This window comes from Eubalaena glacialis, chromosome 1 (assembly GCF_028564815.1).
Source record: "Eubalaena glacialis isolate mEubGla1 chromosome 1, mEubGla1.1.hap2.+ XY, whole genome shotgun sequence".
NCBI classification, from domain to species: domain Eukaryota; kingdom Metazoa; phylum Chordata; class Mammalia; order Artiodactyla; family Balaenidae; genus Eubalaena; species Eubalaena glacialis.
Genome location: NC_083716.1, coordinates 162008551 through 162031924, shown reverse-complemented (window position 1 = coordinate 162031924; position 23374 = coordinate 162008551). Strand labels below are relative to the sequence as shown.

Genomic DNA, 23374 nt, shown 5'->3' with positions numbered 1-23374 from the left:
TCTTAGAGAAAGACCCAAGAGTGTGTGTTCATATATATATATATATTGAGCTGTTGTTGAGAACCACAAGTTTAAATGTTTAAACTTTTTCCTCTACCCTCAGCTCTTAATCTTAGGTACACATCAAGATACACCTAATCTTCGTGATGAAGGCACACTGAATTTAGTGACGCTCTTTTAGTGGTATTTTACCCTATCAGAATGTCACCTTTCCCATAGGAAAGACCAACTTCATCTCATGAATCTTGGGAATGTTTTAGAGTCCTTGAGGTTATCGATTCACATTCCACCACTCTAGGAACACATACATACTCTGTTATATGTGGGTGTTCTTAAATATTACCTATATAGGGACTTTTTTCTAATGGAATGGTTTCTTTATCAAAATGCTGACGTTGCTTTTTATTTACACAGGACTCTCCAGAGTCAGATGCTGAACGGGAGAAGGATAAAAAAGAAAAAGACCGGGAAAGCGAAAAAGACAGAACTAGACAAAGATCAGAGTCAAAACACAAATCACCTAAGAAAAAGACTGGAAAGGATTCTGTAAGTATTTAGAATTCTTTCATCTCTGCATTTTCAAAGTACAAAAATGTCAGCTACTTTTCACACACAGTTTTCTAACGTATGTGATCATGAATGACCCAATTTAAGCATCCTAAATTTTATATTCCTTAAAAAAATAACATGGCATTCTGTAACAGTTGTTTAACCCACTAAGAAAGGATATATTCTTCTGCTTTGTACATTCTCACAAAGAAATACCAATGGACATTTTCTACCTAATTTAAGAATATAAACTTTAAGAGATTCAAATCAGGTTTTCCCTCCACCATGTCCACAGTTGTCATTGTTACTAAATCCAGTTTCAAAAGGTAGCTTTCCAGCAGCTTTTAATCATTGGGAGGGAAGAGATGAGGGCAAGTAGATAGGAGACTATAAGCCAAATCTAATGTTTTATTATCAAATTACATAATTAGTCTTCAGTTTCCCCTGTATGTGTGTTTGTGTATGTATGCCAGAGCACAATAACACAAGCCTTCTTCACCTTGCCGTTCGTTCCACAAATGCTGTGGGCTTAGCAAGTATAATGCCTCTGAGTTACCAGTTGAGAGTTTAAATTGTGTAGATGAGCCCTGGTCTCCCTCTGGATATTCTCATTCAGTGGGAATAGGGTGGAGGGTTTTTTTTGTTCTTGTTTTGTTTCTAAAGCTGCACTGGTGTTTCTTCTTCACAATAGGTTAAATGAAATCCCTGAATGGGGAAGGAAGATAGGTGAAAAATCTACTTTTGAAAATTTGCTTCTCACAGTTGTTTTGGTTTTTTTGTTTGTTTGTTTTAAATTTTTCCCAGCCAAACTATTGTCCTCATAAATCTGGAATGTTTGTTTATTTGGGCACAATAGTATGCTTAAAGCATAATACTTTTCTGTAATATAAAACACTTATAGGACAACCTAGAATCGGAAAAAATAGCAAGGAATATAATACTTAGGAAATGAACGCCCAGCTTCCATTAAATGGAAACAAGATGTTTCATATTCAGTTGTATAAGAGGAAGAAAAACTGGTACGTACTATTCCCCCGATCTACATATTAATGTAAACTGAAAGTAAACACCATATAAAAGTCTCATTCTAAGTTAAGTGTCTCCCCTAATGTAACCAAGGAGTACTTAGGTAACAACCCATTGGTAGGCTTTTAGGAAAGAGATCAGTTTTCATACCCTATGATGCATTTGTTTTTGTGGAAGAGAATCCACATAGATGTGGATTCTTTTTTCAAAGGTTCATTACTACTTAACCTTTTGAGTACTGAAACAAATATAATTGTATTCGTTGTCTTTTCAGGGTAATTGGGATACTTCTGGCAGTGAACTGAGTGAAGGGGAATTGGAAAAGCGTAGAAGGACCCTTTTGGAGCAACTGGATGATGATCAATAAATTATACCAAATATGTTTACAGTATGATTTAAAGTCTAATTCAGACCAGGGATTCTATTTTAAGTTCAATTGAAATAACACTGGGTTTTAATTATATCACAGAAAAAAAAGTGCATTTAAGTATTGTTATTGTGGACTTTATAAAAAGCAAAGGAAATTGAAAATAACTTTTGATTCTGTATCAAGAATCATATTTTCATACAGTCGTAACTGTCTTTCTGTGACCCTTTCATAGGGCACTGCAGAATGGATTAAAGGTGGCAATTTACTGATAACTGCAGGTGTCTCTACTTTGTTCTAAAGTCTAAGTCATGAGGTGATTGATTTGATTTACTTTATAGAAGTTGGATTTTGAAGATATATTGAACATTTTTTGATATCTAGTAGTACAAAAAAAGCACCAGCAACTGATAAAACTGCTTTTTTGTGCACTATCCAACTGGTTGAAGCTGATATGATCTTTTAAGGTGAACTCAGACATAGGTGTTCTTAATGGAAACCTGGTAGACCCTTAACTATAGTGGTGCTATTGAGCACTACTATAATAAAGCCACCATTATTTTTTATGAAACATCTAAATACATTTTAAAAAGGCTATTGTGAGGGCATTATTTTGAAGTGATGTTTAAAAAGTTAACATCAAATCAAATTGTAAATTAGCTTAAATATATTGCCTTAAGGACCTACTAAAGAATGTGCCACCAAACTTTAAGTGATGGTTGCAATATCCTTGTCTAAAACAAATCAATGTTGACTTAAACGATTTCTTTAACAGTTGTCTTTTTCTTTTTTTTTTTTTAAATTCGATCTTTCTCTTGCATTTTTTCATTGAGGAAGTCTTTTACCTTCCCTCCTCACTGAGAAGTACTGACTTCGTGGTACACATTCTAAAGCATTTCTGATTTGAATATTTTTGTACATTTTTATCAATTATTAAATCTTCTCTTCTAGTGTGTACTAGTATTTATTTCTACTTAAACTGCTCAGCTCTAAAAAAATTGTATGATCCTTTAAGGGTTAAGATACTAAAATCCCTGAAATTTTGCTTTATCTAACCCACATAGCTAAGTTACTTTCCTTTTTTAATATTTAAGAATATTATAAATCAGTGCATTTGAGACCCCTGTATTTGTTTTTGATCCATGAATTTCCTACAGCATACTCTAAGAAAGGCAATGGTTTGAAGTTTAGAATACTCTTTACATGCTAACTTTTGAAGGTTGGTAATGTAATTTATACTATTTTCCTTCAGTGCAGGAGATTTTTTTAAGTAAATAAGTAAATTATAGCACATAGTCTTTGGTATTATCTTAGGTATTTTTTTATTTTGGACACTTTGGGCAATCCTGTTTCAGGTTGGGGTTCAGAAGAACAAAAAGTTTATTTTATTTTTCCTTCACCATCCTAATTTGAAAGTGGGACTGACCAGGATGACTCTTTTTCCATCCCTGCCTCCTTTGTTTCAATTAAATCTAGCATCCACTATTGAAAGGCTCAAGGCAGGTTGGTGGGGGGGCGGGGAGGGGGTCCTGAACTTTTCTCGCTGCCAGCCAAGTCATTTTTCTGCTGTGAAATATGACTGACATGACTTTGTAGAAAGTGAGAATGACTGACTATCTATCTTTAGAAAATGTGAAGTAACCAATTGCTTGCTTGAGGTTAGTCTCCTATTGTATATTAGAACCAAAATATATAACAACTTTGGCAACAGGGAAGTTGCCTAGACTTAATTTTCAGAGGTCCCTTTGTAATGCTAGTTAATATTGCTAATCATGTCAGACACTTGACATGGAAGTCAGAGTAAAATATGCATATGATATTGGCAGAAATACTAGTGATGTCTCACAAGAGAATGTAGAATCTTTTAATTACTTCCATGAATGATGATTTTTTTAAGTACAACTTTAAAGTTTTGATTTTTCTATTTAAATAAAAAGCTATTGATGTGGTTTAGCATGTCCTCAAATTAGATTTCTTATTTCTTATAGAGATACTGTCTTATCACAACCTTGGATCCCTACAAGACAATACAAATTCGTTTCCTTATAGTTAATCCATGAAAACTATTTGACCTAAAAGCGAAACTGATAAACAAATTGTAACGCAAAATACAACATCCTTGTTATAAAACAAGTAATTGAAGTGACTATAATCCTTTAGTGATCCCATCAAATGATATTTAGTTGCCAGAAAGATGCTATGGCCTGAAGGTACAGGCAATGGGAAGATTTTTTTAAAACAAAGAGTTGTGTGTGAATATTTTTAATCCATTTGATTAGGTTTCTAAATCTTCAGTCTGGTAAAGGTTGAAATGTCTTGGAATATTGGTTAGAGTTGAACAGATATGTTCAAAATGTGTTCAAACAGGAAAGCGTTGTTTATATTCAGATAAGGGGAGTTTCTGCTTTTCAGTTAAGCCTCAGACTTTTAGGTAAATGTTAAGGGCTTATCTATCTTCCCTCACTATCAATCATTAATGTTAATGAACTCTTGGATTAAATTCACTAATACATTTAATAATATCATGCTTAATAGTCAAAATCCAGACCCTCAAATATTTGATGTTTTTATTCCTCCCAGTACATAATTCCTATGTGGGAAAATAGAATTTGTATGAAAAGTTAATGAAGTATAAAGAATTCTTCGCACCTTTCCCAACTGTATTTAAACAACATAATACTTCTTCTAAATAAAAGCAATGGTCCCAACATTTTTTTTTAACACAGTGATGGCATTTCATTATCATTACCCAAAGGAGCTTCAGCATATAGATTCTTCATGGTTTTCAACAATAAAAATACTTTTTATGCCTCCCAGTAAATTTGAAAATGATCAAAGTATCACAGCTATTTCATCTTTTAATTTTTGCTAATTGGGCCCCATATTATACAGCTATAAAATGAAAGGGATTGGCCTAGAGTAAAGCAATCTTAATTCACAGTGTTAAGACTGTAAAACTTCTTGAAATATCTGTGTACATTTTTCTGGAAGGATGGTCCATAGTTTTCATTCAGTTACCAAAGGGCCTGCATCTTGTGTTAAGAAGCATTTGCCTAGATGATCCTGGTTTTCTTCGCATGTTAATGGTCAACTGAGTGCTGACTAGGCAGCCACTTTTATTTTTGCATCCAGAAAGGGGTAGCTTCTTTATATAAGGATTTTCATTTAAAACTTGGATACTATTTAAGAGAGAGCTGTTTCTAATCAGAGAGTACCCAGGGAAGAGTAATGAATGCTTTTTTTAAGAGTTTATAGGGTATTTAAGTATATTATGTAATTTAAATGTAAATTACAAAGCCAAAGAACTAAATAAGCATTTCTGAAAGCAAAATGAGGCAAAGCACGTTAATTCCTTATACCTTAAGTCAGACTTTTTCTCTTCCCTTGGGGATTTCTCTCTCTCAATACTAGGTAGAATTTTCTTTTACATTTTCTAGGACTCATTTTACATAAAGGAAAAGCAAAATAACGTCATGAGTAATTTTCATGGAACTGTGTTCTAAATCTCATGCTGTGGTTCTAGTAATGGCATATAGCAGTCTAATAATTCTTACCTTCCTTATTAATTTCTTACCTTGCTCTTAAGTTTTTCAATTGTTTTGATGTAAATGATGGTCAGATTCCTTGGGGGCAGGGATTTCTGTTTCACTCACTGTTTTATCCTGTGAGTTAGAACAGTGCCTGGTACATACATAGTAGGCATTTACTGAGTGAATGTAAAATCTTAGTTGACAGATGTACTCATCCAGCATCCATGGTACTCGTCATCTGTTAAAGGGCTTGAAAAAGCATCGTTGCAATAAAGCATAGTAAACCCCAAACTAATTGAAGTACACTGAAGATAAGTTCTAGTGACTGTACCTCAATCTTAACTGTTACTCCGGAAATGTCCAAAAGCTTGTTACGTGAAAACATAAAACTTTCATGTGGTTTTTGAGTAGGAAAGGCAATCCCTTGTGATGATTTGAAACATACCTTCTTTCATATCATAGTCATACTACTATTAACATAGTAGTAGTTTCAAAGTAATAACTTTTGAGGAACTAACATTTAGCTAGATAAGAGTTGATCTAAAGGCCCTAATGGACAAAAAAACAAAATTCCTATTTAAGTTCTGAGAACTAATCATTTCAGGCTATTTTTGACAAAGGGGTGAATAATGGTGACAGGGCATGCACTTCAATGTTCTTGGAGCTAACTTAAAGGTGAGGTGAGAAGTGAGCAGATTTTGCTCCAGTTAACCACACACTCCCCTCTAGCCCTCCAAACGTTACTTGGTTTCTCTCTACCCGGCTTAAGTTCCTTAACTGCAGATTTTCTGTGCTTTTTGAACTTGCTATATAAAAACTGCTCTTATGATTCAGTATGATCTTGTTCAAGGCCACCTCATTGTTAGTGACTGGTAATTGACTATTAATTTGATGGTAATTTGTCCTAGGGTTTAAGGTTGATGTTTGCATTTCACGGGAACTGGCTAACCTCACTCCAGTTTTCATTCAGACTATGAAAGTGGCTGCCTAATCTCACATCACATTCAAACTAAGCCATTTCTTGATGCCCTTCTTTTATGCTGTTCTTTGGAGGTATCTGAATGTGGTATTTAGAAATATCTTTTTTTTTTGGTCCTGCCTGCAAACTTTTTTGGTAGGTGTTGATCTCTTGCCTCCCTCTGCAACTAAACTGAAGACTTGTTCTGAAAGGTGAGTAATAGGGGGAACAAGGTTTCTACTTTGTGTTTGTAATTACCAGATTTTCTCTTATGTTCATATATTGTTCTGATGTAAAGAACATCAATTACATAAAAGTAGACCTTTTGTAAATAAATATAATTTATTAGAAAAAAATGGCATCTCTTACTAAGTTGGATTTGTGTCAGCTTTTTCCTTTAAGCACTGTCATATGCAGCAGTTCTGTGCTGTAAGATGATAGATGCCCACATTCTGTTTTCTCAGTGTAATATTTGCTTTTCTCTATAAAAAGATCAAAAAAAAGTTTGTCAACCTTCGTTCACACATTTGTTTCTTCAAGTTATTTTCTTAGAAATAGTTGGGGTATTTTAGAAAAAATGGAAGATTAATCCTTTGGTATGAAGTGGGCTGATAGTATATTCACCTGTGCACACATTTCTGATAAAAACAACTATATTAGGGCTAAGAATTTCATTATCAAATTTAAAATTAATAGATGTGAATTATAAAGCTAATATTATGAAAGTATTACAGTGTAAAATTACGTAATTCTACAAAATCCAATACGTTGAACCAACAAAGTCAGTGATGGATATCAAGTTCCGTCATCTACTGAGCATTGTTGAGTCAGCAGGGTCGCCAGACATTCATTGCAGTGACTTTTAGTGGGTTAAGATTTATATTTTTAGTCACAAAGATTGGGAGAGGGAAACAAATGGGCTTAACTCTGAATCATTAGGAAATATCTTTTAAAATGGGTGCTGGGAATTCCCTGGCTGTCCAGTGGTTAGGACTCCATGCTTTTCACTGCAGGGGGCCTGGGTTCATAAAACAATCCCTTGTCGGGGAACTAAGATCCCACGAGCCGCACGACGCAACCAAAAAAAAAAGCGGGGGGTGCTACTGATAAAAGATGTCCAAACCCAACCATATCCACTCCGTTTGACCTTCTTTCTGTAGTTTGGGTTTGAAACATTCTGAATTTGTAGCATATTAAAGATCTTACTTCCTTTACCATGAGGCACTTCTCCTGGTACAAAAAAACAATTTTTGCAGTCTTACTAACTGCAAAATTTAACTTTTTTCCCTTCTTATAAAATAAAGCTTCAACTATAAGTCTACCTTGGGGATATCACAATAAAGTGAATCACTCAAAATGTTTGGTTTTCTTGTGCATAAAAGTTATGTTTACACTGTACTGTAGTCTATAGTCTATTACATGTACAATAGCATTATGTCTAAAAAACAATTACATGCCTTAATTAAGGAATAATTTATTGCTTAAAAATGCTAACCATCATCTGATAACACAGGGTTGCCACAAACCTTCAATTTATTAAAAAAAAAAAAATTTATCTGCAAACGCCATAAAACAAGGTATGCCTGTACATTGTGTAACTGTGGTGCAGTGGAAAGAGCACTGAATTGGGAACAAAGACCTAATGCAACAAATTCCTTAAAAGACTGATTTACACCCCTCTAAATAAGTTGTTTTTAACCACTTGGACAGTTTCCTAAAATAAATTACAAATTTCTCTGCTTCCCTAAAAAAAATACTAAATATACTAAGAAGAATATACTAAACTTTTCTGATAACTTGGAGTTATTACAAATAACCAGTATGTGTTTGCAGTGGATCACATGGCTTGTATTTACCTTGCCAACCAATGTGGTCAGATGCTTGGTACTTCTGTGCAGTCCACGTGTAGCCTGTGTATATGCAACATCCTCATTACAACAAATGTGGAGAGACGCAATATCTCACCAAAAAAGAGTGCTGTTTCTCTGGAAGTAATAAATTCATAACTAGGATTTTGGAGATACTAGATCTCAACACTAAAATACTCAATACTATCAATAAAATCTATTTGGTTCCTACGTTCCATACAGCAAGTGATCCAGAGTTTGTAGAGGGAGGGGTTTTTCTTAAAATTTACCAAGTATATTTAGATTATGAATTCAAGCAGCAAGACATACCTGTTTGTTTCTAGAAGATAAGAGTGTACATAAAACCCCCTAAACTATAACATTGAAAGACTGCAGCATATTACAGGATAGTAGTGTAAATAGTTTATTTGCTCATATGCCATGAAAAGACCAGAGAAGTAACATGAACTGCTTTTATAAAACATTTCTAATATTGCTAAGAAGCAGGCCCATTAACAGACAAACAGAAAAGAGCATGCCAACATTATTGTCTATTTGTAGATTAATAAATAGGCAATTATTTTAACATATGTTCATCAGTATTGAGCTTTGGAAAATAGCTGCTTTGTGGTGAAGGACCACCTAATTTGTGTTATATCTTATGGTCAAATTGCTTTTTTCATCAAAATGAATGTTGAGTCAGACAAAATCTTGGCATGTTCTTTTTTAACGTACACATTATGAAAATGTGCTAGCAGGTGGCAGTTTAAAGTAACCTTTCTGTAAATATGCTAAAGTGAAAATGTAGTAACTGATCCCTAAACTGTCCTTGTAGTTAAATATATATTAAAAAAAAAAAAACCTATAAGTTAAAATAACATTCAGATTATATAGCATAGGCTGATGCATTTTTAAACAATATTTACAATATTACCCAGAGGCTTAGGTGGGAATTAAAGAGAAGTGTAAAAACCATAAAAAACTGCACCAATCTTATAGCAAAATATCTGTACATTTAAAAAGAGATATATAACTACACATTATCCAAGGGAAATGGGACCTTCACCAGAGTTCACATAAGCACAACAAAATAAGAAATTCAGTGGTTAAATACTATACAATAAACTTTACAATTAATATATTGATGTCATGTACCAAAAGGTAAGCCAGAAGCAGAATGTATATTATGAAAAGTACAAATTAGCTTCAGTCCAGTTTTTGACTTTGGAATGGATCAAGTGCCCTGCCAGAGAGGAAGGAAAAATAGCAGTGGCTTTGTTGGCCATTTAGTCCCATTTCATATCACTTAAACTTAATCCTGATGTATTTCAGAAATTTAATTGCAATTGCCCATAAAGTAATCTTGGAAATGCAAGCATTTTTAGCTTTGATATATGATGCCAAATATATCTTCTCCAGTCTACAAAAAGAAGGGGTGGGGGGGGGGGAACCTGCGATTGTCAGGATAATAAGGCCAGGATTCTAACACTATGCTAGCAGAAGTAATCTTGAATGCTTGTTGATAGAGCTAGTGAACCTCTCCCTGGCTAGCAAGGCACTGATTTCTATTCTCAGGATTGACCCAAAATGGTCCTCAGAAATCCTAATACTGATTACTGAGATGTTAATTTTAGTGCTAATTAATAAACATTTGCATTATTTTTTAAAAGCTGCCTCTAGCTGAAGAACACAGTACTGCAAATAAAGTCTTATACAACATCCGTGTGCCATCATATCGTCGCATTCATACCAATGAATGTCTCTCATAGGGCATCGTACCCCAGCACAGAAGCAGAATGTGAAACGAGTTGACTGATTCTGTGCCACTGCAGTTACATCATGTTTGTACTTTGCTGGGGCTTGGTTATGGACAGAAGGAGTTTATCGTGTGACTTTTTCCTTCTTCCACGTTGTAAGCCCTTAAAAATACCAAGTTGATGGGTATGGCTGAAACACAAAATTAACTCCTTAAAAGACATCTCAGCGAAGGAAGCCCACAGCAGATGCATCCATGTTATTTACAACTTAATCAGGAAACCAGGGTGGGCCATCATGGGACAATCACAATGGCAGGTAATGAATGTAATGTGAAATTTACATTTTGGTTAAAAATTGAATAACACACCGGTGTAAAAAGATACCTAATCAAATCAAATCCTATTGCTTTGATTAATCTGAGCAGGTACTTCCACTTTTAGGCACTTGTTAACAAAGGTTGAAAGGAGAGCCCATCATTTTTAAATTCCTATGTGTTTGCTAAATCTGAGCCCTTAGAATATTTTCATCTATGTTCAAGGCTGCAGTTAAATGATAGCACATAAAGTTCACATGGTCAGTTTCATTCACACACACCCTCTATTCATACAGGCAGGTCTCAGGTTCACATGGTTATATCGGCACCATTAACAGAACGCAAGTTCTGATCATCAAAGCGCCGCCTGACACTTCTCCTCACCGCATCGGCTCGTCTGTATGGTTGGTTTCTAAGATCTGCGAAGAGGAGAGCACCAATAAGAGAAGTGCAACCTTTAATATCATGTTTCTAAGCAAGACAAAGGCCAGCTGGCAGCCAATCAAAGCAGCTTGTGTAGAAGAATCAGCTAATGGGCCCTTCAAACTCATTGAGAATCTGAGCCAAAAACATGTACTTTGCCCTCAATATTTACAGTCAAACAAAACAGCATGTAATACTGGTGTGATTCTGGGCTCTTTTAGAAAACTATATGAGAGACTGCTTCTGTCACTGGCCAGAGAGTCTAGCTGAAGTCTTATTTTGAAATGTTTCTTCCATTGGAAATGGCTATTGCTTAGTAGTTATTTTTCTTTCCGGAAACCTGAATACCAACAACAACTGCAATGAATTTTAAACTGCAAAAATAATAAAACAGACTGCCCTGTCCTGTCTTATCTGAAATTTTTATCAAGGAAGGAACTTACGCTTAGCTTGCAGACACAGCTTCCATTATTTTTATTCCATTAAAATTAGCTGAAGTCAGATTTTTATTTTGCGAATTAGAAACATAATACTCAACCACTGAATAAAAGTAATCACTAAATCAAAATAACATTCCATTCCTGAACATTCTTTGCTGCCACCCAAGATTTTTTGTCTTTCATTAGAGGGGCAAGGTGGTATGGGCCCTCCGGATTCTCCAATTTGTACTGCCAATGAACAGCAGGATGCCTAACTGACGACAACAACAAAATGCCTTGTTGAATGAATGAATCAACCACTGCACATCAGTTCAAGCAGGCATTGTTCTAGAGGGATGAAGTGAGATGAACAGGATGAATTTTAGTATATGTAAGCACTCTTAGTGTGAAAGCATGCTTTCTTGATGAATAAGGCAGGTAGCCTAGCCAGCAGGTAGCCTCCATTTAATGGAGTCAGGACATGGTGAAAAGAAAAATAAAGCAGGCTTCATAATTTTTCCCCTTGTTTTTTTTAATTAGTTTGTATTTCCCTTTCATTAACTTAGTATTGTTGATCTCTGCTTAGAAACAGTCTTACCTTTAGAAAGGGAAACACAAATAACAGAATTAAAACAGATTTAATCTTTTTAATCCCTTCACCTACTCAGATTGAAAATGGATGGGCCATACCTGGTCCACAGAATGTTTGGCCCCTAACTTAAATTTTTAAATACAGTTTCCTGCTATTTAAATTGGTGATTAACATAAAAGCCAAGGTTTCTGGCTTCTCTTGGAAAACTGGAGGATCTTGCAATACTGGGCCCAAATTCTAACATGGCAAAAACAAGCCAGAGCTGAGTGAGTGCTCAGTTAGGCACAGTCCCCACCAGCTCCTGACTCATTGGAATCTGTGACTCTGCCCTACTCCTGAAGTCAAGCCAGGAATAGTTTTGCATGCCCTAATCCTCTTGAGCCTTTGCTTCCTTGCCCAGAGTGGTAAATGGAGGTCAGAATTCCATTTCTGGCTAGGGATATGCAGGGACCTGCAGTTCTGTGGTTCCGGAGTCCTCTGAGCAATTAGTTCTAAGAACCCTAATCCTTCTTCAAAGACTACAGATCACATTCCCTGGCCAGGACTTACTCTCAATTTCTTCAGATCAAAATGGGGTTAACTGAATAACTTGAAGGCCAAGAAGGAGTAGAGGGAAGGACAGCCTAGCACCCAAAGCAAGTATAATCATCAGCAAATACCCGTGCCCAAGCCATCACACTTGAGAACATGGAAGCAGACCAAAAAGTCCGGGAGAGAGGCTCAGCCTCACATCATTGGAATGTGAGGTACAAAGACTTCTCCCTGGTCAGACTCTCACCAGTATTACCCTCAGCCATAGATTGAAATCATTGATCTGCATACAGAGAGAGGAGGAAGCTAAGTAAAAAGTGATGCTTGCCAGCTCTGTGTATCCTCCACCACCGGTGTGCTAGAAGAAATCCTTACCCTCGAGTGAACATTTGGAAATTTAGTGATATTATTCTTCTTTAAAGCTAAACAGAAAAAAAACAAAAACACAAAATGATGGTTAAGTAAAAATGGGATGAAAATGGAAAGCAATTCAACTTAGTGAATAACATTCCCGGGCATGTTAGCCAACAGAAGAAGAAAACAGGAGGCCATACTACAAAAGGTGTTAGAGAACACAAGGGAAGGGTGAGCATGTCTTCCCACCCAGCTCTCTGACCACCCAGATCCAAGCTGCTTTGAAGTTTGGCTCCAGAACAATAGTTCAGCAGCAAAACTGACAATAAACAGTAGCCAAGTAGATGACAGTTTCTAGCCTTGTTAATAAGTACTGGTGGGATAAGTACACTATAGAACAGGCAACAACACACCACATCCTTTGATATCTTCAGAGACACAGGAACATACATAACAAGTGCAATTCACAGAAGAGTTAACGCCACAAAATAAACATGTAACCAGTTCCATGTCAATCTCAGCATGGGAGTCAAACAATGGCTGTTTCACATACTCCAGTTAGAGTGTGTGCTTCCCTTGTCGCTATTCTAATCAACTGGGCACTACAGAGAACTTTGTTCCTTATTTAACCATCAAGAACTAAGCCCAGGCAGTTACTTCTTGGGAAAGTTATTATTTCTGGTGCCCCCATGTTGACCAAAGAAGCAGATCCAGATATGATCTCATCACAGAAGAAATGCTCAGGGTTTGACATGGAACAGAGCCACCAGTGAAGAAGCATGAATGAGATAAGACAGTGGGAGCTCCTAAGCCTTTGTTCTCATTTCTTGCTTTGCAGCCTTGCTCCAACATGGAATTGTTGATAGCTGAAATTTGCGCATGACACTCAGAGGGAAAAGAGGTGAGTATAAAGCTATAGATTGCCTATATCAGCTTATACAGGCTTCTAGGTCAAAAGAGCTCCCTGAGTTTAGCTTGTACCATGAGCTCCACCACACTGTGGATGATGGCTACAGACTATATAAGACAGTTAAGAGAGACCCAATTTACAGCTGTGTGTAGTTCACAGCTCCTTCTAAAAATCATTTTGCAACTTTAGAGCACCTTGTATTCCTGAGAGTTTGTATAGCAGCTCATTTTACTATCAAAGCATGCCGAGTACAAAAAGGCTGGTTTAATATCTGTAAATCTATTCGAACACACTAAGTGCTCAATAAATGTTAGGTATAGTAATTACTGTTATTAATGACTGTCATTTTGTGTTCAAAGATATTGGCCCCAAAATCTTAAAAGCAACCTAGTTGGTCCCAATCCTGACTCTCAAAGAAGTGCTCTATTCATCGTTTTCTGAAAATTTCTATAAGTAATTGCATTAATTCAACTTGCACACACCATCACAGCCATGTGGATTCACAGATGTATTGAAAGTGCTAGTGAGTAAGCAGTTATGACTGAAATGCAAAACCATGCAGTGTGAAGACCACATAAAACACAACATGATGGAGATGGCAATTCCATGCTAGGATGTTGGGTGGCCCTGACACACAAACAGAGGGTCATTAGGGGTCAAAAAATCTGTAGCAACCTTTTAAGAGCATCAGGTGAGAAAGAGTAATAGTTTAGTAATGGTATTCCTCAGTGAGAACAGGTTCGCAGAAAAATCGAGAGCCACGCTTGGCGGTGCGAGCAGTAAAGGGCACAGTCTTCAGCACTGCATCGAAAATGACAGCCAAATAAGACAAACAGAAGAGAGTAAGAAGCCAAGATCTACTGCATTAGTATACGGTTAGTGCTTTGTTAATCATACCTGGGGTAAGGGTGGCAGAGGTGAGCAGGAAGGGTGTAAGGCAATATATACCCAAGTGAGCTCATAAAGCCTAGAAGAGCTACTCAGTCTTTTTACTCATTCTGGGGTAGAACATGGAAAATAGTCCAAGGAGGAGAAAAAAAATCCGCTCCATAGACAGATATTCATTTACCTCCTACGGCATATCAGGTCAGACAAATAGAAACTGTACATTTCACAAGCCAGGTGTCTAAGCTGGAGAACAGACTGAAGAAAATGGCACTCTAAGTTCTTAATGTGCCACGGCTGGATGCTTCTCTACCTACAAGTCAATCTTACCGTGGCCCTGAGGCTAAATGGTGCTGCCCAAGGAGATCTGTTCCTGCTCTTGCTCATAGGAGAGCTGCTCCCTCAATGTGGGAGAGGCAAGGAGAGAGGCTAAACAAGGAAGCTTTATCTGGGAGCCATCTGCAAGCCACTGCAGGGTGAACACAGATACGGGCAGGCACAAATGTACAGAACACGTGTGCACCCTATGTAGAGATCTATTCCACTGCTTACACTGGTTTACTCTGGGCAAGGAACTCTTTATTGACTTCCTTTTTAGGGATTTATTCACGTATTTTATTTCCTTGGGTCTGAGCTGACGAAACAAATCTGATTTGGGCAGTTTGGGATCCCTATTTCCAATGCTGACTAAGCTATTAACAAGAAATGAGAAGTCAAAAGGCTAAGAGTTATATTTTTTAAAAATTAGGACAGTTGAGGAAATGTGAATAATGACTAGCTATTTGATATTAAGGAACTCTTAGTTTTGGAGGTGTGTGATAATGGTCTTGTAGGTATGCTTGTTTGCTTTATTAAAGAGTCCTTATCTTTTGAAGGCATATATGGAAATATTTCCAGATGAAATTGTATATCTTGGATTTGCTTCAAAATAATTCCAGAGGTTAGGGGGTGGGAAGTAGGTAGAAGCAGACGTGTAACAAGATTGGCCATGAGTTGAAAACTATTCATGGGTGAAGGGTACATGGGAATTCATCATACTAATCTCTATACTTTTGCATAACATTTCCTACAAAAGAAGTTTTAAGTATCTTGGAAGCTGATAAACAGTATTCCTACGCAACAAACATGAAAGGAAAGTCACCTGTAGCCACTGCCCCAAATTATTGCCCTGATCTTTAAGAGGGAATGCAGAAACTCGGAAGAACTGGTTCGAGCAGAAAGCATTGGGCTACAACTTAATCAGACAAGAACCAATCTGGGTTAGGCACCATTCCTAGCTGAGAGAATGACCATCCCCCAACCCTGGGCTTCTGGGCTGTTGGTCTATCCGCATGAAAGCACCAGCTCCTGATTTCCTAACATCTTCACTTACTTTGAGTGCGTAAAAAGGCTTTTAAAGAGCATGCTGGAAAAACATGTGTTGACTGTGCTTAGTACAGTATGGGTCCTGTCCATAGTACTTATTAATCAGGCAGGTGGGTAGGAGTGGCCATGAGGGAGAAAATGGAGCATGGTGACAAATCTAAGACAATGGAACAGCATTAGAAAAAGGAGCCCTGGTGAAATCTACAGGGTTCCAATGATATTGAGAAACAGAGATTTTTTCAGAGAGAGTGTTGGGGTTCTTTGACAGGCAGTATACAGGCTACTATAAATATACTTCAAATACTAGCGTGGAGTTTCTCTGTAGTTCTGGATCTGAATAAAATCAACTGAAGAACTTGTAAACCCTGGACAAAAGCGGTAGCATAATCTGTAAATGGCCCAGTAACGGTGAGGCCAGTGGGATCTCCATGGGCCACAATGAGAAAATAGCCTTTACCTGTGATAATATCTTCAATGGCACCGTCTTTTCCTTCGTATACGTGTCTATTATCTTTAACTTGTCGCCTTCTTAATTCCGCAATTAATTCTTGCTGCTGCCTCTTTGATTTGTGGGAAGGAGACTGAGAAGAAAAAAGAATGGCAGAGATTAGTGGGACCAGCACCCACTGGAGGTTTGAGAAAATCCAAAATGTGTCTGAGCATTTTGTTACTAACAAGCAGCCTCAGTCCGAAGCACAAACAGCACCATCCCAAACATTCTGCTGAGCAGAGGAAAACTCAGAAAGCTTCTAGGAAGAAAAACTTTTGCACTAAAGAACGCACAAAACTGGCAGCAATGGGAAGGCTGGACACTATGGCAACGAGAGGCAGCTAGTAATAACCAGTGACTTGTTAACCTTTGGTCCAGAGGATCATGAGGAAGAATTCTTCGACCTGCCAGCCTTCGTGGTCTTCACCTATGTTGTTTCCCTCCATAGAATGCTCCCTCCCATTCCCAGAGAAGCCCTCCCACTATCAAGGCCAGCCTCAATGGCGACCCCGTGAAGCCTTCCGGTCCCGGGACACTAAGCCGTCCAATCATCAGGTTACCCGGGATGGCCTCTCTGTGTATCCAACTGAGATTTAAATTCCCGATCTCTATAAATTTGGAAATGCCACACAAACATGCTCTTAGCCCCATTCCAGTGACTGCTGAACAAAATAATGAATGAACAAGTGTCCATCTGCCAAGTTTCCAAGGCCTAGAAGGAAGCGGAAGGCATCCTGTGCAAATCTGGCTTTCTGGCCTCTTGACGGCTCCATCTCAGGAGCCTGGCACACCTCACCTTTGGGTCCTGCTGCTCCAGCAGAGCTTCCTGCTCCAGGAGTTTCTCCATCAGCGCTTGTTCCTGCTTTTTCCTCAGCTCGTTCTCCTCTTCTGCTTGCTGGGTGAAATCAAAAGTGGCAGAAGATGATGTCAGTGGAAATGCCAGCAGTCAAGATTTTTTAAAAGCCATTCTTAGAGAATCCTTGGTTAGCCAGGAAGTAGAGTAAAGGGAAGGTTTGGAAGATGTACACTATACGCCTGATTCGAGGTTTTGCTGTCAGTCTATATCACATCTCTTCAAAACCTAGTAGTTGAGATTCACCCCTTCCAGAGAATTCCTTTCCTGATGGTTCTCTCCCCACTCAGGCTGCTTCTTAGCCTCCATACCATATAGGTCGGGGCACCTCCCCTTTTGGCAGCTCTGCTCAGTGATTTTCATGTGAGATTGTTTTTCTTCCAGAATCTCTCCCCCTCCCTACAGCTTCTCTGAAAGGAGGGTCTCAGATTCCTCTCCTTTCGCCCATTGTTAGGGGAAAACCTCCATTCCCTTGCCTCTTGCTTCCTCAGGGGCCTCACCGAGTTGACACTCTTGGGCTTTCTCCCCACACTCACTCATTTCCAAGGAAGGCAGTGACAAGTGTGATGAATTAGGGACAAGAAATCCAACAGGCCGACCTCAGCTCAGCCCCACGGGGCATCCCCTCTTTTGAAGCCAGCCTCCTTAAAGCAACTTCTAATAGTCTAGCTGTGCACTGGTAAGTCATCTAATTCAGGGCCGAAGGGTAAGCTCACAGAGACACACCCTGTCCTCCAATCCAGCTTTTATCAGTAATAAAGTTTACATTTTCATCTCTGTTGCTTTTGTCTCGTTTCATTTTGGTTCAAACTTAGGAAGGGAAATGACAGGTGACATCCTAAAACCCTAACATCTGCCCATCAAGTCCCTGGGTCAGTGTCAGGCTGGGCAGTTATTCACTATGTAATATGTTAGGGCAAGGAGAACATCCTGTCACGTCCCTGCCTGATAAGCACCTCACACAGCCGGCGAACAGGACCCCGGGGAGAAATGATAACATGGAAGGAGCACCTGATGGGCTCTGACCTGTGACACCCCACAGACCAGCTTCTCTTTTTCCTCTGCTCTATGCACGACCCCGCTGAAGGGCCAGACTTGGAGACCAAACAGGGGCACTTCCCAGCTTGTATTATACAATTTAAAAACAGCATATATTTTCTTTTTAGACCTTAGACTTACAATTTTCTTTAGTGAAGAAGCATGGTCCGAGCTCATAACAAGAGCTACCTTGAGCCATCTCGGTAGCACATCAGGGGACCCCAGAGCACCACAGCCAGCAGCCCTGGTGACCAGTGCTTCTCATTGCTCACGGCCCCCAGGATCTCGCACATGGACTTGGTGCTGTATTTGTATTCATCCTCGCTGCCGGGGGCACTTTCTTTCTGCTTGTGATATCACTGCTACACTAAGCCATGCTGAGAGAAGATGGCTAAATATCGTAACCTTGTGAGTTCAGTAAAAGGCCCAAGGATGGTTCTCCAATGCCATCAGGTGATGGTGAAGTGACCCACTGTTTCCAATCACATGTTTCTCAAAAATGTCCACAGCCCTGCCGCATCCCTCCCCACTCCACAATCACACTCCTCCTTCCTAGACCAACATTACCCAGCGTACACATAGACAAGCCTGGAGAATACAGATCGCAATGTCTCCTAAGAGCACTGAAATCCCCTCATGCCCTGCCCTCCTTGTCTCCCTTTCTCAAGGGACAAATTCTTCTGACACAGATCTTTCTGGGTCACACGCTTTTTCAAGACCACGGTCCCGGATTATGTCACAGAGGGCCTCCCATTTACAGGAAGGGCCATTATGGGTCCAGATGAAGAAACAGGGAGCAACTGTCCTTCCTAGAGCCATCTTTTGGTCCACACTAGAGAAATGTTGGTCCAGAGGCCCACGGGCCTGGGCAGAGCTACGACACAAGCAGGCTCTCCCTGACCTCAGCGACAGTGCCGCTGCCACAGGCCAGGGCTCACTCCTTCTACCCTTTACCCACTCAACAACTCCGCGGGAGGCCTGGGTTTCTCAGTCCTTCAACCTGCCTGCGAGGGTCAACAGTCAACGGGGCAGCAGTGGTCCTGGATCTCACTTTCCCACAGTCAGCCAAGAGCTTTTGTTTGGGGGCTGAGCCCCCAGCTGGCTGGGTAGAGACAGGAAGCATGACGGGCTGAGGGCCGCAGAAGCAGGGCCTGAGACCGCTGTCTCGTCCTCACCACCCACATCTGCTGCCCGAAGGCACAGGGCGGGTCTCTGCAGAGCCACCGAGACTCAGACACAGCTCTAGGAGGGCACCCACTCGAGAAGTAATGCCAGGGAAGGCTTGAAAGAAACCAGGCTCCTGGTTACCTTATAGGCTTTCACAAACCGGACAAAGACGGGAAAGAAGACAGAGGGTGGTGTCGTCTTGGGGTTTTCTCCAAAATACTTCACCACGTCATCGAAGGCGTCCTGTGAAGAAGCGAATTTCTCTTGAATGTCATTTTTCCAGCATTTGAACTTGGCACTCTGGGAAAAGAGCTGCAGCATCTCCCACAGGTCTGTGGCCTCCATCCTCCCTCACCTCCCACGATTCTCTACAGCCTGTGTTTCCTCCCAACACCCAAAGGCAACCAGAAGAATGCAGCACTGCTACACTGGGACCTCCTGCCACTTCTACACACACACACACACACACACACACACACACACACACGAATGAGGAACTACTCCTTTCAAGAGCGTCCTAAAGCCATGGGAAGACTCCTTAAAGCCAACCAGGTTAGAAGGGACCTTAGAAGTTTGCTCAGACTCTAGATCCCAGCTCACTGCTTCAACGCTCCTTACAGTAGCCACTCACTCACTCAAGTCTCTGCTTGAACCTTCCCAGGACACAGGGAAGCCAGCCTCACAAGGGAACCATCCCACCACGTCTGCTTCCTGAGTTCCCACAACCCTCTGCCTTCCCTTCTGGTGTACAGTCCATTCTGGCTGCTTCTCAGGTGTGTAAACTTGACCCCCAGTGTGGTATAAGATTTCAAGGTCAAGGTCTCCTGGAACCCAACACACTGGGGAACACTGCTGTGCTGAGCACAGGCCTACCACACGTTGGTTGAAGTGAACACAGGACCCACAATAAAGGGAGCCCAGGAGTGGAAGGGGAGGGGGCGGGGAGGGCCTCTAGAGAAAAGGGTGAAGACCTCAAATTAGAAGAGACAATGAGCAGCACAGGGGCATCTCCAGGTACAAAATGCAGAAAGATCCCCGTCCCCCTTAATAACAGCTACATAAGAAATCTACCCTCAGCAGACAGAGGACAATTTCCTCCCCCCACCACCCAAAGCCAGGGCCAGCACCCCAGGTGGCTTTAACGGATCCAATCCCTTCTTCTTCATGGGTGTTGGGGGCACAGACACTCACCTGTGCAATCTTGGCATCATCCTGCAGCTTCTTCAGCTTTCCCTCATTGTTGAGGATGAACTCCTTCAGCAGCGTGTTGTGGTCATGCATGGTGTACTCCCTCTTGGTCAAGTCCATGCCCCTCTGCAGCTCCTTGACGTCCAGTAAAACATTCTCAAGGGAGACTGAAGTAGAGAAAGCAATGTCCCCGTGACTTCAGGCGGGAAAGTCAAAGCCACAGTGAGTCTGGCTGATGAGCCAAGTTCTCAGTGGGTTTCTAGGGTTACGCAAAGCCCTTAGATCTAGTCTCCGGCCTTCAGTGCAGAGATCCTTTAATAGGAATAATTTACTAAGTGCTCACTATCAAGCACTGCATTAAATCCTTTACATGCACTAATTCAGTTGCACCATTAGCCCATGTTGCCAACGAGGAAAAGCAACACAAAGAGGTTATGTGGGCTGCCCTAGGTCACACAGCTAGGAAGTGGCAGAGATGGAGTTTGGATAACCAGCACAGATCCCAAATCCTGTGCTTGTTCCCAACTATTCCATTTCTCTTACTGGAGATGATAACCTATTGGTTGGCCTGTAGGGTTAGAGGTTCCTTAACTGACAGGCCCAAGAGCTTATCCTCTACCTGACTCTTTGAACTCTTCTGCATTTCTGTGGCTCTCCAGCAGGGGGTAGCATTTTACCTATTAATTTTTAGTTGTATTGTCCACAAGGACCCAAAGCAACTTTGACCAGCTTCTTTTTGCTAAACAACCCTTCCATGCGTCAGAAGAGGTTATTAGCACAAACCTTTCCATCTGCAGTGTGGCCACCCTCCCAGAGCGGATTCACTTCTGCAGCCTCCTGCAGGAGGTCTGGGCGCAACCTCTGGCTCCCCACTGCCTGACGCAGCTCTGCACATGGATGGGTTACGGAACAATGTAGCATGCTTTTCCCTCACTAGACCCACACTGTGCTATTCATCTTTGACTCCTCAGTGCTTAGGCCTGTGCCAAGTACAAAGCAGGAACTCAGAAAGGTTCACTGGATAAAGGAAGGAGTGAGTAAATAAATGAGTGAAGGGATAAGGTCCTGCCTCTCAGCCTCCTCTAGGGCTTCAGCAGCATCTATCCCAGTAACAGGGCATCATCTAATTCATTAATTCACTCATTCATTTGTTCCCATGCCAGGAGCTAAGGAAATTATAAAGATAAACAAAACGATTATACCCATACATGAACAGGTTGCAGTGGACATGCAAAATGTTGTGATAAAATTTATTAAATCTTGTATGAGAGGCTTGTATGGAATGCTCTTGAGTAAGAACACAGAAGCAGCAGCCATTTACTCTGAGGAAGTCAGAGAAAGTCTTGCCCTCAGAGATTCAATTCGCTAAGTCTGGGGTAGGTCTCAGGAATACAAATTTACAATAAACACTTTGGCTGCTTAAGATCATAATTTGAGAATCACAGCATGTATCCAACTCCGAGGTCAATCTGCATCTTGTTCCTTTTTCTAGCCTAATGTTCTTTTGAGAGGACGTGGTACACTGGACAACACACCATATGAGAAGATTATGTGAGTTCAAGTTCTGTTTCTATCATTTTCTACCCATGTGACCTTGGGCAAGGCATTTAATCTATAAAACTGTCAGTTTTTTCATCTGTACCAGTACAGCCCAACTATCTCAGAGTAGCCGATGATTTAAATGAGAAAATGCATAACTGTCATAGCAAAGTAACAACCAAGAAGTACTGATAATTTAACTTGTGCTCAGACTAAACACAAAATGTTTAGAACTGCCACACCTGAGCAAGTGGGACAGCACAAAATCTAATTAAAGTGTTTGTTGGGGGGGGGGTGAGTCTCAGATTCTCTCATTCCAAATGACAGCAACAGAATAAAAAGGGCAACAGATGGAAGAGGGAGGGCACATGAAGCCCAAAGACCTGGATCTTTATACAGAGAACACTGCCCTCTTCATGTCCGTGTTCGTTATTGCTCCCAGGTGCGCGCAACACCAGAGGCGATGTGTTTCAGCTCAGAGCCTCTGTCGTTTTAGCCTCGCCTTTGTACAGGGGTTCTGAAGAGTGTTGTTTAAGCAGGGAAGGGTTCCCCCATGATTCAAGACATTCATACCCAAGAGTAACATTAAGAGCTGAAATCAAGTACCTGAGGCAGCTTTCTCCACGTAATGAAGCTCATTATAAAATAGGGACACTTGGTGATATTTTTCTTTTACGACATTGGATATATAGTGCAACAGTGTTTGCTTTCGGTCCGTTGACTTTGTATCTAAGAGCTGAAAACCAAAGGGGATGAGGGTTAGAGTAACAGATGATGGGAGAGTTACCTGCCAGATGATGCTCTCCCGCTCAGAATAAATACCTGAGCACAGGTGCCCCAAAGCGGAGAGAAAACATTCCCACAGGAGAGTCAACTTTGTTCTCGGGTGAACCAGCCCATGGATTTTTTTTTTTTTTAATTTTTTTTTGGTAACATCTTTATTGGAGTATAATTGCTTTACAATGGTGTGTTAGTTTCTGCTCTATAACAAAGTGAATCAGTTATACATATACATATGTTCCCATATCTCCTCCCTCCTGCAGCCCATGGATTATTAAGTGACAAGAGGACTTCCTGACCAGGGGACACGCTCAACTTTAGGGACGACTCTAAGCATGAGAGCTGTTCACACGTCTCTCCTCATGTGAACTCCCCGCCCCCATCTGCTCCACCACCTCCCTGGCTTACAAGCAGGAAGACTCCAGTTTCAGTGCTCTCCCAAGTGAAGGCCAGAGTAGGAAGTGAGGCTGGAGCCGCGAGTGTGCACAGGTG

At 40.3% G+C, this 23374-nt stretch overlaps 2 protein-coding genes across 12 annotated transcripts in view; one reads left to right on the top strand and one right to left on the bottom strand.

Annotated features, from left to right (window-relative positions):
- The window catches only part of PRPF40A (pre-mRNA processing factor 40 homolog A), a 53784-nt gene extending 51761 nt beyond the window's left edge, over positions 1-2023 (top strand). For all 8 annotated transcript variants that reach the window (XM_061183964.1, XM_061183957.1, XM_061183950.1 and 5 more), the window contains 2 exons: positions 415-546; positions 1850-2023. In XM_061183964.1, the coding sequence (XP_061039947.1) occupies positions 415-546; positions 1850-1942 (225 nt within the window). In that variant the 3' untranslated portion in view covers positions 1943-2023. The remainder of the gene's footprint in view (positions 1-414; positions 547-1849) is intronic.
- A 6766-nt stretch (positions 2024-8789) lies between these two features.
- FMNL2 (formin like 2) overlaps positions 8790-23374 on the bottom strand; it is a 309918-nt gene continuing 295333 nt past the window's right edge. Inside the window, exons 21-27 of one of the 4 annotated variants that reach the window (XM_061183903.1) lie at positions 22709-22838; positions 20567-20730; positions 19517-19618; positions 17114-17212; positions 16285-16408; positions 12689-12735; positions 10640-10767 (exon numbers count right to left, since the gene is read on the bottom strand). In XM_061183903.1, coding sequence (XP_061039886.1) covers positions 10729-10767; positions 12689-12735; positions 16285-16408; positions 17114-17212; positions 19517-19618; positions 20567-20730; positions 22709-22838 — 705 coding nt within the window. In that variant the 3' untranslated portion in view covers positions 10640-10728. Of the gene's footprint in view, positions 10768-12641; positions 12736-14249; positions 14379-16284; positions 16409-17113; positions 17213-19516; positions 19619-20566; positions 20731-22708; positions 22839-23374 lie in introns of those variants that run through there. The other 3 variants (XM_061183895.1, XM_061183889.1, XM_061183909.1) reach the window with 3 other exon arrangements.